This window comes from Penicillium nucicola (genome assembly GCF_028828085.1).
Source record: "Penicillium nucicola strain IBT 29836 chromosome Unknown utg000012l, whole genome shotgun sequence".
NCBI lineage: Eukaryota > Fungi > Ascomycota > Eurotiomycetes > Eurotiales > Aspergillaceae > Penicillium > Penicillium nucicola.
The window spans coordinates 16,957-38,871 of NW_026643136.1; the positions used below are offsets into that span (position 1 = coordinate 16,957).

The 21,915-nt window shown below is 47.3% G+C and overlaps 6 protein-coding genes across 6 annotated transcripts; 2 read left to right on the forward strand and 4 right to left on the reverse strand.

Annotated features, from left to right (window-relative positions):
- Nucleotides 1-545: 545 nt before the first annotated feature.
- Nucleotides 546-1,153, reverse strand: N7511_011226 (uncharacterized protein; the record flags this gene model as incomplete). The annotated part of the gene is made up of 3 exons (XM_057133603.1): nucleotides 546-662; nucleotides 809-884; nucleotides 915-1,153. 3 exons carry the CDS (start codon nucleotides 1,151-1,153, stop codon nucleotides 546-548), a joined length of 432 nt encoding a protein of 143 aa, XP_056978721.1.
- A 1,088-nt stretch (nucleotides 1,154-2,241) lies between these two features.
- N7511_011227 (NADPH oxidase family protein) lies at nucleotides 2,242-4,388 on the forward strand (the record flags this gene model as incomplete). The annotated part of the gene is made up of 5 exons (XM_057133604.1): nucleotides 2,242-2,769; nucleotides 2,843-3,566; nucleotides 3,622-3,731; nucleotides 3,788-3,944; nucleotides 3,994-4,388. The coding sequence occupies 5 exons, from the start codon at nucleotides 2,242-2,244 to the stop codon at nucleotides 4,386-4,388; spliced, it is 1,914 nt and encodes a 637-aa protein (XP_056978722.1).
- Nucleotides 4,389-8,801: 4,413 nt separating this feature from the next.
- N7511_011228 (uncharacterized protein) lies at nucleotides 8,802-9,821 on the reverse strand (the record flags this gene model as incomplete). The annotated part of the gene is made up of 1 exon (XM_057133605.1): nucleotides 8,802-9,821. The coding sequence occupies one exon, from the start codon at nucleotides 9,819-9,821 to the stop codon at nucleotides 8,802-8,804; it is 1,020 nt and encodes a 339-aa protein (XP_056978723.1).
- A 1,052-nt stretch (nucleotides 9,822-10,873) lies between these two features.
- Nucleotides 10,874-11,683, forward strand: N7511_011229 (uncharacterized protein; the record flags this gene model as incomplete). Its single annotated transcript, XM_057133606.1, has 1 exon — nucleotides 10,874-11,683. The coding sequence occupies one exon, from the start codon at nucleotides 10,874-10,876 to the stop codon at nucleotides 11,681-11,683; it is 810 nt and encodes a 269-aa protein (XP_056978724.1).
- A 415-nt stretch (nucleotides 11,684-12,098) lies between these two features.
- Nucleotides 12,099-12,392, reverse strand: N7511_011230 (uncharacterized protein; the record flags this gene model as incomplete). The annotated part of the gene is made up of 1 exon (XM_057133607.1): nucleotides 12,099-12,392. The coding sequence occupies one exon, from the start codon at nucleotides 12,390-12,392 to the stop codon at nucleotides 12,099-12,101; it is 294 nt and encodes a 97-aa protein (XP_056978725.1).
- A 1,506-nt stretch (nucleotides 12,393-13,898) lies between these two features.
- N7511_011231 (uncharacterized protein) lies at nucleotides 13,899-14,739 on the reverse strand (the record flags this gene model as incomplete). Its single annotated transcript, XM_057133608.1, has 4 exons — nucleotides 13,899-13,937; nucleotides 14,006-14,181; nucleotides 14,235-14,402; nucleotides 14,454-14,739. The coding sequence occupies 4 exons, from the start codon at nucleotides 14,737-14,739 to the stop codon at nucleotides 13,899-13,901; spliced, it is 669 nt and encodes a 222-aa protein (XP_056978726.1).
- Between the last annotated feature and the right edge of the window lie 7,176 nt (nucleotides 14,740-21,915).

Sequence of the window (21,915 nt, forward strand, 5' to 3'; positions counted from 1 at the left end):
ACCAAGAAAGAAAATATTTTGCACAATGGAAGCGCTGCTCAGCGTAAGCACTGCTGAAAGGCTGCAACGGGGAAATACTTAAGTACACCTAGTCCTCCGCGAAGTGCAACTTTTATCTTAAGCATCAGAGTCTCACGCAGACGCCCTCAGATATTTTCATACATCAATCTCATTCCCAAGGCCCACTTCGTACCTGCTTTCGTACATCTACATTGTCAGAGACTGACACTTGTGGGTTGGTCAAAAGATTTTGTTACAGCAACGCGTTGATATCGCCCTTGATGCTAAAAGTACTGGAACTTCCGCTTCTGTCGCATTGGGGGCGTAAAAGTTGGTATGGCATGACTCCGATGGCCATTTGCGAAAATACTGAAGAAAGCAGGAAGCATTGTCCTCATGCTGATCACTCCTCAGAAATCCCAGTCACCAAAGTCCCTTTCATATATTCGAAGACTGAAGAGCTCGTTTGGAAGTGGGAGCAGTCAAAGCTCTGTGGCCAGAGTATTAACGTCACTCTCTCTTCCAACATAATTCCACCAGCCCATTCAGCAAACAAAGCTGATAGCCGGGGAGAATACGTATCCATAGAGAATGGCGTCATTCATGTCTTCCCTCAAGCCCAGCTCAGCAATCTGGAACCGCATGACTATCAGATTGGGATTCTGCAGACAGCGCATTCAGCCAATTTGAAGATCATTCTTCTCGGTTCAAAGAAAGAAAAACAAACAAGCCGTCTCAGGAAAGGCTTCTCTCGCTTTCAACGTCCTTTGATGCAGAGAAGCGATTTTTCTTCCAACCGCTGGTCAACCGAATTCTGGATATCTGACTCGGTCGTTGTTGATTCAAGATCCACCGAACAGGCTATATCGGTACTCAGGACTGTGCTTCAAGACAGTCGTGTAGAGGCAGCGTACGTCTGTGTCGGCCTTCCAGTTACAATCTTCGGGCCATTATTCAACACGCTGGTCTCAAAATGGAACGCGAGCGCAGCTTCTTTTGAGTACTCCAACGGGTTTATCTGGATGTATTCCACCCTGGACCCGGCAAACTTTACGATTGATGCGCTTGACCCTGCCAGTCTAACCAATGACTCACTTTCCTCCCTGCTGGAACGAATGAACGGTAAATCATGGCTTGCTAGGGCAAAGCTCATGTTCAGACTCGAAATTTCGAGCAGAGAGAAAGCGACTATTCTTGCTGAGCTATTGGAAATTTCTCATATACATGCAACCTCTTCTCACAAGCCCATCACTCACTGTTAGGACCTGCATGGAAGCTGGAGGCTGGTACTACTGCTGCTGTCATCCATTTGTGAAGTATACGCTGCCAAATGAATGATAAGAGGAGTATTTCAAATCTTGTGATAGCTTTACTTTGTGATTGGACCGTCACACTCACAATAGAGCCAGAAATATCTTGTAATGGTCTTCACCACGCATCCTATTGGAGGAACTTCAGACCAGGAACCAAGTGCCACAATTAGATGTAGCAAGCCTTATTAATGGATCTGCAACATCAGTACGTAGAAGGAGTTATAAAACGCAAATGCTGTGATATAGGTGCGGTCTTGTCGAATCTACATTAGATCGAAACAATTCAATACAGTAAAACAGCTCGGAGACATGTTCGCTACGACACGACCGCCTTCCTCGGAAAAGATGTTTTTGCGTCTTGGACAAGTCCGATCCAGACTGCATCGATAGGCAGAACGACTAGGTCATTGAAAAATCTGGTGTGAAAGCCCCAAGGGCGAACAGTCACAACAGTATCTATGGTCGCCGTCGCTGTCCACGGTCACCTTGATCGTCTTGACAATGACAATCACTGCCCAATTTAATAGGCGGGCATGCGACATCTAAAAAAGCCTCTCTGGACGTTGACTGGGCTCAACTTTGGAAGTATGGGATAATGAACAACCGCATAATATTACAGCGATTTGATCAGTGTATACTTGTGGTTCAACGTTGATCGTAGACTGGACGAGCCTCATCTTATGCAATAGATAGCGTTTTTCATGTTGTCGGTGATGCTCATTTCAATCGTCAATCGTCAACCCGTCATCTCAGTCCGCGTTGTACAAAGAGACCTTCCCATCTTTTTCGCCAGCAGCATGATTACCGCATCAACATTGCAAGGTGCTTTCGACCACCCTTGCAGAAGCACTGGAACGCCCTGATTTGGCTTACCGATAGAACTTGAGATATAAGCCTGCTGCGATCCAGTATTGCCTCGCCTCAAAGCATGTCCCGCCCTGTTTCAAAGTTTGTCGAGTGGCTTGCCAGGGCTCCTATCCAAGATAAATTCGGTCTTTGCGGGCTCCTCACTCTTGTATGCTGGATATCTTATAGCCTTGGACTCCGATTCAGCTATTTACCACTGAGGTTACAACGCACCGTATCCTGGAGACGCTTCTTCCGGGCGCCAACACCAGACGTGCTCCAGTCGCTGGATATCCCGTCATACTCGCAAGGGGGCATACTTGCAACCTTGGTGATTGCCAACGTCATTGTAATCACCTTTCATGCTCAGAGCTGGGCGGATGTGCACAGGCGAGCCGGATGCCTGGCGGTCACACACCTTGTTCCCCTCTACTCCGGGTTGAGCTTCAGTCTTCCGGCCCACATCTACCGTGTCGAACGAGGCACGTTTCAATGGGCCCATCGGTGGCTAGGCCGCATTTGCGTGCTGCATTGCCTTCTTCATGGGTCCATCTTAATCACAATGGCTCGAAATACCATGTTTGGAGCTCCCCTCGTCATTCCACTCCTGGTACGTGAAGCGCCACAGAGAACGGCAACCTTCCCATTTCCCGTAGTAACTAGTAGTGGCTTATATGGAACAGGCCGGATGCAGTCTCATCTCAATCATGCCTTGGACGCTTGCTGGAATTCTTCGACGGTGGCCGCAACTCGGCCTCGAGGTCCATTATGTGCTAGCTTCGATCGCCACCGGCGCCCTTTTCTACCATTTGATCGACCGAGCATCATCCTACCGATGGGTTTTACTGGGTGGTATTTGCGCTGGATGTGCCTGGAGTGCCGTCACTTGCCTGCACAGCATGTGGGTCCATAGGTCGTGGCGTATCACCGCTCGAAAAGCCCTCGCGCGGTCTTCCAACCGGCTGTTATGGCTTGATATCGTGGTTCCAGTAGAGTGGGTGGCTCGACCGGGGCAGTATGTGCAGCTCTGGATGCCACGCTTGGGAGTCAGATCCTGCTTGCAGCTTCCTGCATTTCACGTGGCTTCGGTGGCTACAGTGCAAAACCCCCCAGAAGCACCAACTCGTCTGCTACACATAGTGACCCGACCTGGGCAGGGTGTGACTGGTAGGATCGCGCAAGCTGCGGATCGTGCACACTCCACAGTTCATTTTCCAGTGTGCGTGCTGGGTCCTTACGGGCACCCACCTTACCTGGGACAGTACGGGACCGTCGTGTTTGTACTTGAAGACATTGGACTCTTCCGTGCGTTGCCGTTCATACGACACCTCGTTGAAGAAAGCCGAAGCCGGAAGAATACGGTGCGACGGCTACAAGTTCTGTGGCAAGTTAAGCTGCAAAACTTCAGTAAGTGTCCCCTTCTTGTCAGATGATTTGCAATGTCATGCGCTTACCGAAATAGACCATCCCCATTGGGTAGGGAACGAAATATCGCAAATCCTCGAGCTTGACCGTATGTTTGACCGAGACGATTGTCCCGAGCATAAACATCGAGATGACCGGGGATTTGATGTGAGTGGATCCCTTTCTGCGAATTTTTAACATTAAATCGGCCTAACTCAATATAGATCCTGCAATTCACCACGCATATTCTAGGCACTCAGCCCGCGGACCAGATTCGTTACCGCAACCGAACGCGCTTGAAGTACCGTTTCCATCCCATTGACATCACAAAGGAGCTAGCACGTTTCATGGACGGTAGAGGCGGAAAAACTGCGATTTCTGGTATGACTACTTATACCCTTTGGATTATGCCAGCGCTGACTGGTCTTAGTATGCGCAAGCAACCCGTTACGCGCAGCAGTTCGCCGTGTCGTTCATCCCAGAATGACGGGTACTGTTCGGTTAATTGACCTGGACCTTGAACCCTCTGGCAACTGGTGGACTGGCGATGACCCTTTCGACCATGTAAAATCCGACAGGATGACAGCCTCGGAGCGAGCAGAATCTTGCAGTGCTGGTACAAGTTTTGAGCCCACTTGGACGCCGGCCCCCGTTCCTGTTGCACATACGGTCTCTGAACAGTCCGCGCGGCTCTCAGGAGAAACATTGGTCGATATCAGACAATCCTGGCAAGGCGATGGGTCGGCGGTTGGAGGCCAGAGTGCCAATCACAAAAAGTGGGTTCGGCAGAAAATCATGGAGGGTGTGCATGGCCTCAGGCGGTGAACAATGTCGGATCGGATAAACTGATCTTGCTGGGCCGGGAGCTCATTCGGACGTAGATCTGAGCGGACAACGCTAACCAAACAATGGCCGTGCGAATTCTGCTTTACTCATGACCACTATGACTACGTATATTTCTCAGATTCGGGGCGCGTGTCCCTTGTTCGTGCTGGAGATGTACGATATGTATACATGATTGGCTCTCCCAAAGATATATCCTGAGCCGGATGGGCCAAGAGTAGCGCCAATTCATGACAGCAACCTCCTTCTCACGGTACATTCACCTCATCTCACATTCCGATGTGGAAGACCAATGATGGCGTTGGAGGACAGGATAGAAAAAACCGAAGGAATTGCTTTATCGTGTGACAGTGACATCAAAAAAAGTAGGGATGCACGCCGGCCAAGTCGTTGACCCTCGGACCCAAATCAACTCAAATTTTACAATCCTCATCCGTTTTGATTATACCACGCACCATTTTGACGCTGACGTCGAACCGATCTATGGGCTATCGTCTACTGTTGCTAGTTCTTTCGAGGTCCTCAGCTAGCGCTTGATCGAATCGGTTCCTAAAAATCCACAGAAGGGCAATATGCGTTTGAAAAGGGAAATAGATTCATAGAACAAGATAATAAAGATGACGTACATTTGCATTGTTTTCTACTCTACGCCAGTTATTCTCCTTTTAATACAATAAAGTTGAACAGGTGAAACTTAGTGCCACGTACATCTCGAGCGCCAGAATCACTCATGGCCAGCATAGTCAAGTGGCCCCCCTTCAGGGCTTAGCTGGCCACGGAAATCCGGGTCATACATGGTTCCTGTCTTATCTAGAGTAGCCACATACCGATTGCGGCCCCCACGTTTGCCGTGTGTTTGATAGTGGGCATTGAGGCTGTCGCGTCGCGAAAATCTGCGTTGGCACCCAGGGACCCAGCAAACATGAGGTTTCGCTCCTGAATGATTTGTCAAGTGACGGCTCAAGCCTTTTTGGCGTTTGAATTGGCGCTTGCATCCCGAAATTGTGCAATTGAAATGTCGCCCTTGGGTACTGTGTTGTAAACCTCCCTGATCAAAGTTGGAGGGATCTTGTGTGGAGATTGGATTGAGAGCCTGTGGAATGACCTGGCACGCCTCTACAGCCTGCGTATTCTGGGAAATGTGATGCCCTCCAAGCTGCTCTAGCCAGGGAACATTGCTATTCTGTGAGACTGGCAAGGAGGACGTTCCGAACGCATTCGGCACAATGTCAGAGTAGCCAGGACCAGACTCCGAAATAGGTAGGTATCGAAACCAGCAGAGAACAGGCCGCCATCCGCAATGGCTGGAGCCTGGGTCCATTGAGCAACCCCCGTGTCGACAAAAAAGACCATGATTAATGCTTTGGCTGGTATGTAATTGGTATGTCCAGCCCTGAGGACTAACTTCACAGGTTTGAATCCGGGGGAACTCTAAGTTAGGCTGTTCAATGGGTACGTGTTCGGTCGGGTATTTTTGCTCGCTTTTGTCGCCGCAGAGCAGTGGTGTGTCGCTTGGGGAAAACATATCCGTCGCGCATGTTTTTTTTTGCGAGAAGGTTGCCATACCTTGTACCACTTGTGATTCTCCGCTCAGACTAAGCATGAATCCGAATTCTTGTGTCAAAAGGGAGGCGAGAGAAGGAGTAGAAGGTCCCAAGGACGATGACTGATCGAGAGTCGATCAGTGTATTATGTGAGATCTAAAGTGCATCAAAGAGATGGCCTCTTGAAACAACATGGACAAGACAAACAGCAGAAAGTGTCAACAAAGCCGTAGAGCTAGATGACTGCAAAGTTATTGTTCGCCCTTAACAGTGGCTGAACTGACCTCAACAAATTCTGTCGAAAAAATATTCTGCCATCTGTGTCCGAGTGTATTTCAACATGGCCTCTAATTTATGGTTGGCAAAACACATGAATGATGAAGAGGACTAGTTGAGGCGAGATGGTCGTTGATTAAACGTTGATAAGACACCGCCTTTGAGGCTGGCTTACTGTGGGATTTTGCTGCCGACAACTGGAAACAAGCAGTTACGAGTGCAGACTGATTGGAAATATGTAATTGTTCACCGGCTGGTCAAGCTTCTGGAATTGCCCGTTGAATGTTTGAAGCTGTCGAAGCCGCAGGACATGTTTAATGCTGCTGGAACAAGCCAATGCATTTTAGCACATCCATCAGCAAGGATACAGGCTTGCTCAACCAACAACAGCATTTAAATAAATGAGTCCGTTGATACCCGTATCTCTGTCGTAACCCCAACGAGGCCGTAACGTGTCTCCAAGCAGACTATAAGAGAGGCTTTCATCCCCTGAACAAAATTAAATCAAAACTGATTCTTCCCCTGTCATAAAATGGATACTGCAAGGAACGTACAGGACCAAAACAGTGAAGGAGATCATGAGCCGAGTGGGCTTCCAATCCAGGTTGATGAAAGCCACCTAAAGGATGCTTCTGATCCCAAACCACGACAGGTAAGCCAGATGCATCCTATACAGTATTATATCTCGTGGCTGACCACTAGAAATTTCTACCCGCAGCTGGATACCAGCCAGAAAGAAACTCTGTTGATCGAGCAATTTCAACCCATCTTGGCAACGCTAGCAAACGTTGAACGCGAGGATGCGAAACTGGGCTTTCAAGCGGCTCGAACTGTGGGGCTTCATCGACGTGTATGGGCATCATGTGTGCCTAAACACCTCCGTGGCGAGGATGTTGATCAAAATCTGCAACTTTCAAAGGAGGCCAGCATCGACCCGAGCAAAGAGGGGGTTGTACCTCAGCTTCCTGCTGATGAGCAGCGACAACGACTGCTGTCTTTTGAGCAGGCTTGGGAATCAACTCGGGAGCGACTGGCGGTCGTGCTTAACGGTTGGAATCAATGCTCGAAAAGTAGCCTGGGCATGTTAGTGGATGCCAAAGAACTGAGTAGGGGCTGCTAGTGGGAATCATGCTACTGCACTGTATGTATTTCTTGAGTGTGATGTAATGTCAATCTTTTGACGGTCGTGTTTATTTCGATAATGTTGTACAAAGCCCATTGCAATTACGTGACTACTGGTAGGCAATCGAAACACAAGTACTATCACACGAGTTGCATCACGATCATCTATAGTTTTCTTGGATATTATGTACAAAGAACGACGGGTCCAGAGGTGGCATCTTGGGTAATGTCGCTAGTGGAGAAAGGGTAGAGTGACCGGAAAAAGGTAGCGATTCTGTGCGCGGCCATAGAGATAAACTAAAGACGGGAGAAGTTGCTCCAACAGTGGCTAGGGATATGATATCTAGGATCTGTCCTCGCACCCGACGTAGATTACCCATGACTGTTTCAACACGGGGCAGGAAGAATAGATGCTCACCCATTGTCTCGCCGGTAGATTGATGCAATCTTGCAAGCCTCAACTCCACCCAGTAGACCTCTTCAAAAAGAAAGAATGCTGACATGTGAAGGAAAAGGTCCTCAGGTCGAGTGGAGACTGACAGAGGGTCTGGACCTGTCCACTTGAAGCCCGGCTGGTTATCGTTGTTGAGGTGAAAGAGATATTCGACCGGGCGGAATCCTTGTCCCTTGTGTGATACCGAATTCAAGTCATTGTGAAAGTCTGGTCCTGGATTTTCGTGATCCGCGCAAAGACATGGCGGTGGCGCCGGGATGCAAGAAGACTCTCGCCAGATAGCGTGAAGGTCGAGATCGAAGTCGTCATCTAGTCTATTGTCAGCACAAGCACGCCGTAGAATCAATTCTCACAAACCATTTTGATCAAGTTTATTCATCTGAATCAAAAGGACTCGGGTACTGTCGTTGCGAGGAAGTGACAGGAGCTTCTGAATTGACAGTGCAGAGTTGCCGGAGGTTTAATATAGAAAGCTGTACGCGATGATTATTTAATAAGGCAGAGTCAAAAAGCCAAAAGTCAATCATTCAGAAAAGAGAATGGGCTAATGTACGTGGATTTCGTGAATCGTTGATGGTTCATCGGGATCAACGAGACATCACCGTCGGCCGTCTCACCGGGTATCCCCGTTGATAATCTAAAATATCATCTCACGAAAGTATCGCTTCATTATTATAGTATTATAAAAGGACACTAACTCCACGCGGCATTGATTTAACTGTTCGTGAGGCTGTCGTTGAGCTTCTTTCCTATGTTTCGGGTAAACAATAATGAATCATGATTGGGCGCGAGGCCCGAGTATCGTCACAATCTCAGGATCATGTACTTTTGGACGGCACCAGCTCAATCAGAACGTGATTAACCGGGTATAAATGGATCAGCTCAAGCTACTTAGCCTCGTTCGCTTGCTATCTGAAAGAATCCGTTAATGTCTACTGTTATTGTAGAAATCGGTAATTGCCAAGGCTTAGCTCAGATAGGGGCTGGTAGATGCTGAAATCAGAGCGGACGCCCGTCAAATGACAGCGGACCACGGAACTCTGGATCGTAGTCGGGACTCATCTTGTCGAGGGAAGCAACATAGCGGTTGCGACCACCGGATCTCGCATGTGTCTTCGTACAATGGGCTTTGAGATTGTCGCGGCGTGAAAAGCTACGGTGACATCCAGGTACCCAGCAGACAAACGGCTTTTCCTTTGAATGACTCCTTGAATGGCGCTCGAGGTGATCCCGACGCTTGAAGTCCATTGTGCAGCCAATAATTTTGCACTTGAATTTTCTCGTGTGCGTATTAAGCTCCTGTTCTTTTGCATTCGATAGATGCCTAGGCTGCTTGATATAGACGTTGAGGTCTTGCTGTGAAGGGTCTTTCATACCCACGTTGGTCTCATGGGTTTTCTGCCATTGCTCTGGTGACTGGTCAAAGGAGATACTGGTAAGAGAGGGAATGGTATTGGCTTCATCATTTGCGTCAGGGTTTCCTGGAAGACCCAAGAAGTCGGAACTACTTGTCGGAAGATTCGGAAATATCAGTGCAGGGTTGATAGTCTGCGTTGGCGAGTAATCAGCCCCCGGCTGCCGTTCAGCTAAATCGAAAGGTGAGATCGATGGAACTTGGTGTGGCTGACAAATTCTTGGTGGCAAGCAAAGTATGGAGGTCAACTCAAGGCAATGGTTTGCTTCCTGGCCAGGACAGAAGTCCGAATTGCCATGGTCTCGGGCCGGGATAAGTGTGGGATGATGAGAAGTTGAGGGGCAGTAGTAGACCTGGATGACTCCATGCTCTGCCCGACTGCCATGTTGCAGCGAAGCAACATTAATGCGACTAGCTCTTCGTAAGCTATCATCCAGGTTGGACCAGGTTGGCAGTATCTGTGAGTCCAGATAATAGACAAGATTGGTCCTTGCGGTTGACAGCTTGACTGGTGCGAACTTTGTGTCATCATGCTGAACACGAAGCTCTGCGAAAGTCGGAGCCGGCAAGAGCGGGGGAAGGGGTTTTTGATGTGTCCGAGACATGTTGCCAGCTGATCTGGGCATTTTCAGTATTTTGAAGCAGCATCAAGAGAATTGGAGCGGCTGGCAAACTATTTGGAGTAATAAAAGCTTATAGCTCAATCTAGGAGGAAAAGGACATAATGACGCACCGGTAGTGGGCAAAGTCATGACCAAGATGCGAGCAAGTAAGATGCAGAAAATTGCGTTAATTGTACATTGATTGCCTCAGCGCACACGATTTCAACAGCATCTCAAACATATGTCTATAGCAAAAGCTGGTACTAATATCTTATTGTCACGGATAGATTTGTACTCTTTGGTCATGATACTGCGTGGCAGTCAATGCATTTCTGCTACTTTAGTTGACTCTGGTGAATAACCGTTGAACCTTCAAAATAGTCCACCTTTTAGGAGCAGAATACTTTGTGAGCTTAGTCCGTCATTTTCTGGTATGAGTTTCGGGACCCGGAACAACGCCGCACGATCTTGACACATCCACTTGCTAATATTGACGGAAGTGTCTCCTGTCTGTAGCAGATCGCACAGCAACACACCTCAAGTTTAAACTTGATACTGTAGTCTAAACTATCAGATGGTAATCTTCGGCACTGTAAGCTTGCAACGCTCTTTTATCGACAATACCGTAAATTGCACACGTATTTCCACCTTATGGATCGGTCTTATTGTGCATTGTGCCTCTAATACTATTTCTGCCGTCTTTTAACTTGATTCGCTTTCAACTCATTCGTCTATCTGGCTGATGGGAATTAAAGAAGCACTTATACGTGGCGTCACTATTCTGAGCCAGACCCTAATTTAATCACACCAGCCTTCTTTCACAATGATTTTAATTAACGCCTAGTCTTGGTTCTGTGATTTGCTGTATACTTTTATATATGAAATGTCTCCCCGGTTTCCAAGATTCTCGATCTTTAAAATACGTGGGATTTGATTGGTCAAATAGTGCCTCAATCAAGCGAAGACCAAGCTAGACTGGCACCGTTATGATGCTCACTAGATATGTTCTACTGTTGGAGATGATCGTCTTATGCGTGGTCAGCGGACATCTCATCATGACTTCGCCAGAGCCATACAGTCAAGACACCCTTAACAACTCTCCTCTCGCTGAACATGGCAGCGATTTCCCCTGCAAACTTCGCACAAATGCATTCTTGACTCCTTCGACGGAGACAATCTATCAGATCGGCACTGAGAATTCTATCAAGTTCAAAGGAAGCGCGACACACGGTGGGGGCTCATGCCAACTGAGCCTGACCGAAGACCGTGAGCCCACCAAAGATTCTAAATGGAAGGTTATCAAGTCCTATGAAGGAGGTTGTCCTACAAAGGCAGAGAGACTCGCCGGAGGCGCCACTGCAGACAATGGCCTTCACCTCGATTTTGCAATCCCCGAAGGCGTTCAGCCCGGGAAATACACCCTAGCTTGGACATGGTTCAACCGCATTGGACTTCGTGAGATGTATATGAACTGTGCTCCCATCACCGTGGCTAGTGGCTCGTCGCAACAGCCCAAAGACATACAAAAGCAAACGCCTACTTTCCCACCCATGTTCGTCGCTAATATCAATGGCTGTATCACGAAAGAGAACTTGGACATTCGCTTTCCTGAGCCAGGAAGCATTGTGGAGCATAATGGCCAAATGGACCACCTTCTTCGCGAAGGTGAGCCACCATGCACCGGAACACCTACGTTCGGTGCCTCGGCAGCCATCCAGTCATCCATTCCCGACCCGACCAAGGGTGTGGTTGAAGAAACAGACTTATCTCCTAATTTATCAGCTCTTGCCCGCATTCCGTCTTCAATTTGCTCTTGTCATGTCCTTCGCCGTAATTGTGGCCATAGATACATATCGAGGAACTGAGTAAACGCTGACGTACAATGAAAGGAGGAAGGAAAGAACCCAATCAAATCCAGTGAAAATTCAGTGCTATTTTGAAAAATTTAGTTTCAGGTGTAAATTCATGACTCGCTCTGTTGTACAGTACTCGGATCGACTGGATGAGAACGAAAGGGGGTATCATATATAAGATCGCTAATTCAAAAAGTGAAAAGAACGCTTCCTTGCTACAAAACAGGAGGTTACGAAACACAAAGACGTTTTACATCTCCTGCCTTTGTTTGACATGGTCGTCGTCGTTTGGCTGCCCCCGACCGCTGTAAACTCGGTCGACATATTATAGTAGAGCGATGAAAGTCGATAATCAAAGCACGGCCAAGCTCTTCACTCCAGAGCACATTATCTCGCCGCAAGTCTTCATGGATGATACCGAGGGCTCTTATTTCCTTGTTTGATCTGTGAGTCTCGCGGCGAAGCATTGCTTCAGCTTTATCGTCGCTGTACCATAGCCTCCCCAGCCCATTTCGATCATGTGGCGGATTTCTCCAGCGCCATGAAGATAATAGATTTTTGCCAGTCCAATCGTACCCAAGAATATAGGCACAGTAGATCCTTGGGCCTTGCGCAGCACTCGATAAACCTGCGCTTCGCGGGAAACTTCTTTCCACAACCCCGAAGTGGTGCCTTTGCCGACAACTGTGTAGCCATATTCTATGCCGTTCGGTGTCTTCATTAAAAATGTACGAAACATTGGTTCAGACTTATCAGCGTATAATTGATTTGTTGGAAGTGACCTACCGCGCTAACCTTCCATAGAAGATGTACGAATAGATAAGTATCTCGATAATCAATTTCATCACCGCATTATCAAACTGATGGTCTTGGCCGATGATATCGTAAATTACATGGAAGCCAAGTTTCACCAGCAGGGAGGCTTGAAAAAATGACCCTCATGACCCGCAGTATCTCAATAATAGGAAGCCCGTCATGAAAGTGCTGCATCTTTTGCTGAGCAAGGACTTGAAGATCAGTAAGACCCCAAGGCCTTGACGCATGGTACTGTAAGCAAATGCTGGGGGTGGAAATTAGCAACGATGTACTAACAAAATTGTATATTTGCACCTCAATACCGGTACCCCTCAAGGTTACCCTGTGAATGGCGTGGGGGCTTGCGGCACGAAAAACAATTCGTCAGTTGCATGGATTGAGGTGGAAGATACTGGCCTGGTCAGCTTCTTCAATTACCAAGGAGACAAGTCGGCATGTACATTGGACAACGGACTCAAGCATGGCAGCCGATGTATTGCTTTTGACACGATATCCTCCACCAAGGTGTCCTCCGCTCTGACGACACCGAGGTCTTTGTCATCAGTGTCGGAAGCATCCTCGGCTACCTTCCAGACCGCACCTTCTTCTGATTGTTCCGCGGTTTGAGGAAAACATGAAGAACAAGTGGCAAAGTGGCATCATTCTCGGGATGTACCAAGCATACCCTGCATTACTTTGCAGGTACAGGGATTTTTGGCTTTTCTATTAGTTATGTTTTTCAATGTCTGGTTTTACAGTATTTCCTTTTTGAACATTATATGTAGGCAAGTTAGACGGAGACGTGGGCAGCAATGCAATAGGGTCAAACTGGATGAGTGTTCTGATAGATTCATCCTGATTCATAGGTTGTGATTCGATTTTGCAGTTTGTTTTATAATTTCAGTTGGGAGAGTAGTAATAGCTTGTACTGTAGCTATGCTTTACTTTCCAATTTGGGCGCTTCTCTTGAAGAGTTCCATCGATATAACAGTGTCCGAGACCTTGTCCCAATCCGACGAAAAGTATATAAGGGAACTCCTAAGTTCGGAAGATTGGGCCATGGTAATTGAATAAGCGCTTTGATGTGTCTGGTTAGTTTGTGCGTTTTTTCCTCATCCCAGGGATTGACCATACATATAATATGACACTTCTTGAGTTTCTCGACGGTCTTCGAGCTCGACGACAAATAGCTCGCCGATCACGGGAGCCCGGGTAATGCAAATACCAATGACAGGGTCAAGAGGTACCTTGTTACCTTGAGAATCTGCCAATATTAGTTCAGAATTCGCATAGTGTGCTTTGAGTGGCCTCATGCTTGTCCTATCCCGTTTTTAGTATGCAATATTTTCTTTACTACCCCTTGGATCAAGGAAAAACATACAACAAATCACCTTGCTGAGAGTATGAAGCTATGTCGATGGAGAAACCTCGCTTAAGATTTGCAAGTTGGGGCTGGGTCGTATGCAACTCCCTGCAGAGGTATTCAACGTTTAGCACCCGCGCATAAAGTGCGTTTACGAGTGCAGCATTGCTACTAACATCGACGGGCGTGGCGTAAGTTCTTGCTTCGGTATTTTTCCGGAAGCCAACATATCCCGGACGACCGCTACGGAACAAGCTACCACTCGTGGATTGTTGATTCCGCAGTGCAAATATTTTTATTGGCAGGGACTCTCGCAGAGCGGTCTTTGGGTCGATTGGTCGGTTTTGGGGCCCTAACAAGGAATCATCAGCAAGCTGGTAACGATCTCTCCGTTCCGGACCGTACTCAAGATTTCTTGGGATGTGTTAGATTGAGGTTTCCCAATCGCGAATAATCGGTCGACTATTGTGGAACAATTTGTTGTATAAAGCTCCCCGCTAACTTTGTCGAGTATTCTCGCAAGGTCCTGGTGGTCGTAGTTTTTCAAAACGCATGCTAGGGCTGCCGATTTTGCTGTACATATATTAGCATTAGTGCTAAAAGAGTGCATGGGGTACGACTGACCGGATTCTTCCATACCAGGGGCATCTTTGAAGCCCCATTCAATAGTAGTGGGCCACCACTTAGGTTCCACTTCCAGCCTCGATTTCACAGTGGCCAAAACCCCGTCATCAATCAAATCCCAATCAACGGCGGTTGGCCACCAATGTGGTTTGTTTTCCAATCTCAGTTTCGCAGTCGCCAGAAAGTGGTTGTAGAGCACTTCTCTATCGTTAGGGCAGAGTGCTTGGAACCCCAAATAGTATTGATCGGCGTAAGTTGGAACCGAAAGGTTGACCTTTGCGTCCATTGTGTTATTCCGATGGGTAAGGTTTGAGCGTCCAAATAGTAGGAGGGCAAGGAATTGTTTTAGACACAAGAGCAACAGATCAATCGTAGGGAAAAGTCACCACCCTGACCTAACTGCTGAGCTAGAGATAGCTTGGAGGGCATGAAAGTTGGACCATTCCTGTTTGGGTTTCGCAGGCATAAGCAACCTATAATCAAATTGAAGGCTTCCGACTGCAATGCGGTGAATCCAATTTTCGTTGGATTGGTTTATCGCACACTTGGCTTGGCTGCTAGTTATGGAGTCATTCACTGGATTGAGAATTTTCCCCCTGCATCCTACAACTCCTTCCTTACGAGGACTCCCCTCACAAAAAGCGTGGCAGCTCCTAGGATCAGGTCGAGCGATTCCAACATCAATTATGTGAGAACAGTCTCAGCTTCGGAACTAGGTTGCGAGCAGGTCTCGCCAACCCATAGGTGTTGGAAGCCTTGGAAGGGCGGCGCCATGCTGGCCGATAAGCTGTAGCCCACCTGGGAAGTCAGGAAGTGCCGGTGTTCTTTGCGTACGTCTAGCCCGTAATCTCGAAATTGCCTTAACCAATACACGTCTGGCAATTTTCTACTAGCCCCACCGCCAAGGCCTTAGCGCGACTCGCTCGCGTCGCATCCAATAGAGTAGCTCTTACGGGGCCAAAGAACAATGTCAAGCGTGTATTGGTCAAGGCAACTACGAGATTGTTGGCTAGACGCCGCAATATAAGTAGCACGTACGCTCCTTTGTATATCGTAACAACTTTTCCTGCATATCATCTATCAACTGAGAGAACTGATGTTCATATCGGCTTGGCGCATGCAACCATCCCTTAAAACTGCTACACCGCATACTCTCTGCAAGCCTGGCCGCGATTGCCCTACCGCATCCAGACATGAAGCCAAAGGCTTGGGTATACAGATTCCCAATACCCCAAAGATGTTGTAAGGTCATCCGGGCTGAGTGTGCTATGACGAAGAGCGAGTATTACGAACTAGCCGACCCCTTGTTGAGTGGACTCATGGAAATTTTTTTGATAGCGCACCTGCTCGGAGTCACAGAACAACTCCTCTACGCCAGCAGATATCTGAATCCGCTTAGGGAGCTGGACCCTTTCATGGTCTACTTTGAGCCACTAATCAAGAAGGAACTGCAAGTCTTAATTCTTGGTAACGATACTCATGATTTTAATGAAGAGGGTCCAGCGTCCGGCGACGTACTGGGGCAGCCAAATTGCAGAGGTAGAGACCAATGGCGGACTCATTCATACGCCTGAAATCTGGATCGTGGCAATAACCTCCAACCAGTCCACGAACGAAGCGCCAACAGAGCTCGCGACAACTGAAGAGCCATTTGACGCCTTAGTCCAGCCTGTGGAGAGCAAACACATGTACAGAGACCCCGATACGAGCATGCCGGTGATGTGGTTAAAGGGTAGGGGCGTGATTTGAGACATCGACGTCCTCAAATGCAGACTCAACGGTCGAAATACATGTGTACCGTGGAATCTTCCTCTTTCGCGATCGATTCGGATGATCTTTGCCAAGAATATGACCTGGCCCTACCCTACCCTACATCGACGCTTCAGGAGAACCCCACACGATCAAATTTTCGGAGCATGATACGGCGATGGAATTCATGTCGGATACCCATAATGGAAATCGCTCGGTTGTTTTGCAGAAGACAATTCACGGTCCGGAGGCGAAGGCGGTATTTAATGACAGGGTGCTAAACAGAAATTGAAGGAATGTTTTGGGAGAGATTGAGTTTGCTTTCAAGTTCCCTTTTCAAAGTACTGTAACACATAATTGGGGATAAAATTGTAAGCTACAATCAAAAAGTCAGGCATCGAATCCTCTAAAGCCGAACTTCTTAAGTCAGTTCCTATGAATACGGTATTCAAGGTTGGATGGTGTCGACATCGCCATAAAATGGTGGTGATCATCCTCTCAAGGCAGAGGTAGCACTGAGGAGCCTAATTATGGAAAGGGGAGGATGGGAAGCATGCATTCATGAATTTCTTCACCAACGACGTCACGTCCGGATCATATGTTCTTCCACGAGGTGCAGTAATATGGTATATGCAGCGACCAATCCAACCCCAGAATACCTGATGCAAATTTTTAAAAAGGCAGCAGACCCTGGGAGCGTGATTCCAGGAGCTGGTTTACTCCCAAGACATCAGACACATTTTCCGGGGCTGTCGAACAACGACCTCTTGTGTAAACATCGATCAAACTTGGTGCTAGTGGTAAAGACTTCAAAATGTGACTCTGGAAATATCATAGCCCCAGCAAATCGTACGTAGCTTGTAAGGCTATCCACTACCACTATCACGAAACCGGTAACATTCCTGTTGACGGTGCCAATGATATACAAGAAGCATACGGAATGGATGGAGATATGATCTGCACAGGACCCACATGGTGTACATGGGTTCCCCTGAACGTGAGGCAGCTACCTTTTTTTTGCTTCCTCGCGCTACGTCTTGTATCTAGAGTCGAATATAGCTTTATTCAATATTGATTACTGATCTGAATACGCTGTCCACATCTACGGATATGTGAGACCCTCACAGACGGCCTATCAGTGCCAGGAACACACATTTTGGTCCTGGGAGTTCGCTTACTCCCGGAAGCCTCTGAAACGTTTCTGGGAGCAAAGAAGCAGCTTCTAGGAGCCACGTAGCCCCCAGGAAACCCGATGTAGCTTCTGGGGTCTGCTATCACCACCTCAGGAATCAAAGCCGAGTTCCTGTTGACAGCTTGTTGATTCATGGGGCGATTATTCGGCCCTGTTGGGGTGGTCAACGACGCAGATTTGTGCGCAGTTCCAGTGAAGGTGTCTTGTAAGGCTTTTTGCGATATCAGAGGCAGTATATTGACTCTACGACCCCAAAAAAAGGTCCCAGGGGCTCCACAGGTCCCAGATCCAGGCTTGTATTGAAAATTCTGGCTGCAGGCCCAATGGCTTATACCATGAATGAGCAATGAGCAGCTGCCGTGATTTTTAATTATTTGAGAATCGGATTAACATTAGCTCAAGGAGAAGATTTTCACTCAAGCATTCATGAACCGTAAGACTTCAACAACTCAACAGCTTGAAGCTTTTTGGTGACCTCACACGTCTACGTGGAGCTGCTTGATATGTTAGAAAAAATAGATGAAAATTCTCATTTTGCTGCTTTGCTAGATTTTTTTTCACAACTTTTGAAGTCCGTGGTCTCTAAACGTGCTTCTTACCAATTTTCTCCTTGTGTTCGAACCGCCGAGGCTGAATCGCCTAGAACGTAAATGACTTTATGAGAATACTTTCCAGCATCATCATCTGACAAGTTCAGATCGCGTAAAGGAATCATCAGCCATGACTCTATTTGGATTAAGACTGGGAGGGAGCTTTCCAAAGGATCAGGTTCGATACGACGTAGATATTCCCACCAAAGCCTTCTGGATTCCTTCCCCGTGTTTTGAATGATAATTTTGTTCAAATCAAAATCAGAGGTAAAAATCTGTCCTCTAATACTCGAGCGCCAGTCATGACGTCGGAAGATGTCCCAGGCTTCAGGGGCCGATCCCTTCAATTTCTTTGACACAGCACACTCGATGTCTTTCATTGCTGGGATCGTAAGATCAAATATCGGTTGGTCGCGTGAGAACTTATGCACATAAGCTGAGAGATGCTCCTGAAAAACTTTCCCTCCCGCTTCCAGATCTCTTTGAAATAATTCAAGTATGTCAGATGGTGTTAAAAATGGTTGCATACCCACCACGAAAGACATCCAGTTGTTAAGAAAAGTGTCATTCTCATCGAGAAAGATTGAATCACGCCAATCGCAAATCCAGGTTGGACGATTGAAGACTTGGAAAAGAAGAAAATTTGATGCGTAATCAAAAATCTCAAGTATTTCGGCGCTTTCTGTAAGGCTGCGATGAGGATTATCGGACCATAACTTCGCGATTATCTCATATGTGAGGTCTTCAGCCCCGGGATCCGAGGATTCTAAAAAGAGCGCAAGGCTTTGCAATGCTTTCGTGTCGAAAGTGCGAGCCATGAATGCACGATAAAACCTTTGCGCGGAGAATTTCATCATATAATTGATAGCAGGTGGTGGACATGTATGGCCACCCAGGACATTATTGCAATCTGCGTAGCAAGCAACTGCATATTTATCTCGCTTTTCCAAAGAAAAATGATCGGCAGATTGATAGGACAACGCGCAGCCGTATTCGGTCATATGCGAAAAATATAAGCATTTCAATTGATTGGCTTGCTTCCAACACAAGCGAACGCGACGAAGATAAAGTTCCACCGCCCTTGACGAAAGATTTCGAGCCAGGGCGGATCTAGACTCCAGGTCAAGGAATTCACCCACCCATTTAGAAGAAGCCGAGGTTGGGAAATTTGGAACCTTCAGTGCCGGATTATCATCTTTCGCATGCAAGTAATCTAATAGTGAACAAAGGTTGATATCGTATTTGTGCCATTCTGATTTCGTCTGGCAAGCTTCAGTAATTCATTCAGGACATGAGTGTTTTCAGCAGAGCTTACGATAATGGATAATTCAATAGCGTTCTTGTGACGGTCGTACACATCATAAACCCATTTACAAGATCGGGCCAGACGCAAGGGGTCAGCGATAAGCTCAAAGCTCTGAAAAATTTGCAACAGTATCTCAGTTGGAAGAGAACGAAAATGAGTGCTCTGGTCCCCCATCTTGCGGCCAGCTTGTTGAACAGCCAGATGTTGTCGCCTGTTCCTGTGAAGTGCCAATAGCAGACAGGACTGTGCAGAGCATGTGAAAATAGCAATTGATTCAGTGTTTCACACAAGCTGGAACGGTCTGCTGGCTTCGGTGCGCTCCGGAAGTTTGTTATTCCGCGGCGCCCCCTGCTCCCAGTGAAGGCGGTCAAGATCAAACGTCCATTTGAAAGTGATCTACCGTCGCGCTAAAAGCTTCGTTCTCTTTGCTTTGTTTTACAGTATCTCTATGTTTGATACTATAAGTGACAAGCTTTTATTGTGATATTCAATTTATTTAGGCCACTCAGTCTGGTTGTCGGTAGCTCGACGCTACTGGCAAACCCGAGCGAAACTAGACATAGAGTTTGTCACCATCATCAGTCTGAGTAAGAAGATACTGATTTCTTCCGGTCTCGATTTGAAACAGCCACTGGAGGCTTTTCAGTTGCGCACTTTGATTCTGATTTTCATTGAATTTCAAACAGACAAATAATTTTGATATGATGATGATGTATTCATTTGCCCGATGTAGCTCGCTCCAGACATATGCTGCTATGCGGGAGTGCTGTCAGGCCTACCGTCAGCTGGAAAGAGTGGTACCCGCCCACTGGGCGACTGTTGGAAACTCGTGCGAATTTCTGGTCAATCTCCGTCCAATTCTTCTTTGGGTATTGTGGCCCCAACAATGCAAAGCTAGACGGTCGGGTCAATCGACAGACACCCCTTCGCTAGCTACACTGTCCACATTGTTGCTAGATCCGCAATTTTGTTTATGATAACTTTTGTTGCTTCAAGTGAAGTTGTCTCCGAACATGCGAGTAAATCCGCCGATACATTCTATGAAGGGTATCCTATGACCTTGGGTAAACGCTTGAAGATATTAGCTACTTTCCGTGCGGTAGATTTCTTTCAATCCCAACGTCGTCGTACAGTCTTATATCTATTGGAAACGTATGGTATCGGACAAGCAAGAGTACAATATCCAATCCTTCACTATTCTTTTGCCATATCTGACGGCCCTTCCAGATACAGTCTAGAAGGGTGATTCCAGTCATCAAGTACCCTAATCAGTCGACCCCGGGATGATTCCAGTGCCTGCTCGAAGAAGCGCAGCCGAGATAGCTGCTTATCGTGGCGAAGCTGAAGACCGCCTCTCTTTTCTTTCCATTGCCTACAATCCTCCTTCAAGATCCGATTGCTCAGCTCTAGCTTCTGGCTATCCATATGCTTGGACACGCATGACTCCCACAGGCGTCGATAGATACCGACCAGTCGAGCTGCGGGTACGGCCGACTTCATATTTTCGCGTTCGAGGTCTGCTATCACCTTCAGAATAGGCTGAAAGGGCTCGGTTGTTAAAGCATGTCTCGTTTCTGCTTCCTGTTGCGAGAGAGATGGCTGTAGTGGTCAGCAAAGGCATTCGGAGTGGAGTTGTTCCACTTACCGTTGGTGCATGATCAGAAGCGTCAGGTGGATCGAGTCTTTCAGAAACGACTAGCAATGCTGGGGGTTGCCCTTGTTCTTCTCTTTCCTGGGCTGGCGTGCTGGCCGGGGTATCTATTTGTCCGTTAGAGGATGTCGAATGTGGGAGGAATAGCTCGTTCCATGATTTCTTTTATAGACCGGATATACAGACTTGGCATTCTATTTGACACTAGTGCTGGTAATCAAGCCTCGTTGTATTGGTTGATGAGTATATGTCAGATATAGTTGATCACGAAGGATGACCTGTCCGAGACATAAATATTCAATCGCATCATTATTTTCACATTTTGGAGGACTCAGAAATCTTGAAGGCAGACAGATAGAATCCAACACATTGAACAAAAGCCGTAAAAATTCAAAATATGTCAACAGTAGTCACCCGTCCAGAAGTTGATTCAAGCCAAGAAGAAGGATGGGTTTCAAGGGGTGCGCTCGCGCGACCGCGGACTGTAGTTTCAACAGTGAGCCAACATTTTTAACTGACTCAACTTCACTGATTTTCAACATGACCAGCATTTTTACTCGGCGGGAATCTCAAATAGCCCTGAAAATGTCGCTGCAGATGGTTGCGGTATTAGAACCTGCCTCACTTAGGATAGGCATCGTGTCCTTCAACGTTTGCTTCCCAGCAGAGCACTTACGCGACTGCAGCTGAGGAGCCTATAAATACGTCCTCCTCCCCCCAGCAATTGTTCTGCAATACTTTCTCTTGGCTACCAGAGTCGAGCGGCCTTTCGCTTTGAGGCACCAGATAAGTTTCTTTCTCTGACCTTACTAGAAATCCACTGTACTGACATCTATAGTTACATTGTGGTCCTCCAAGGAAGTGCGAATGAGAATGTGATTCCCACCAAGTTCACTTTGCTACTATACCCATGGCAGCCGACCACTGTCCGGTGAATACATCGATGTAAAAGAGCGGTTAGACCGATAAGTCCC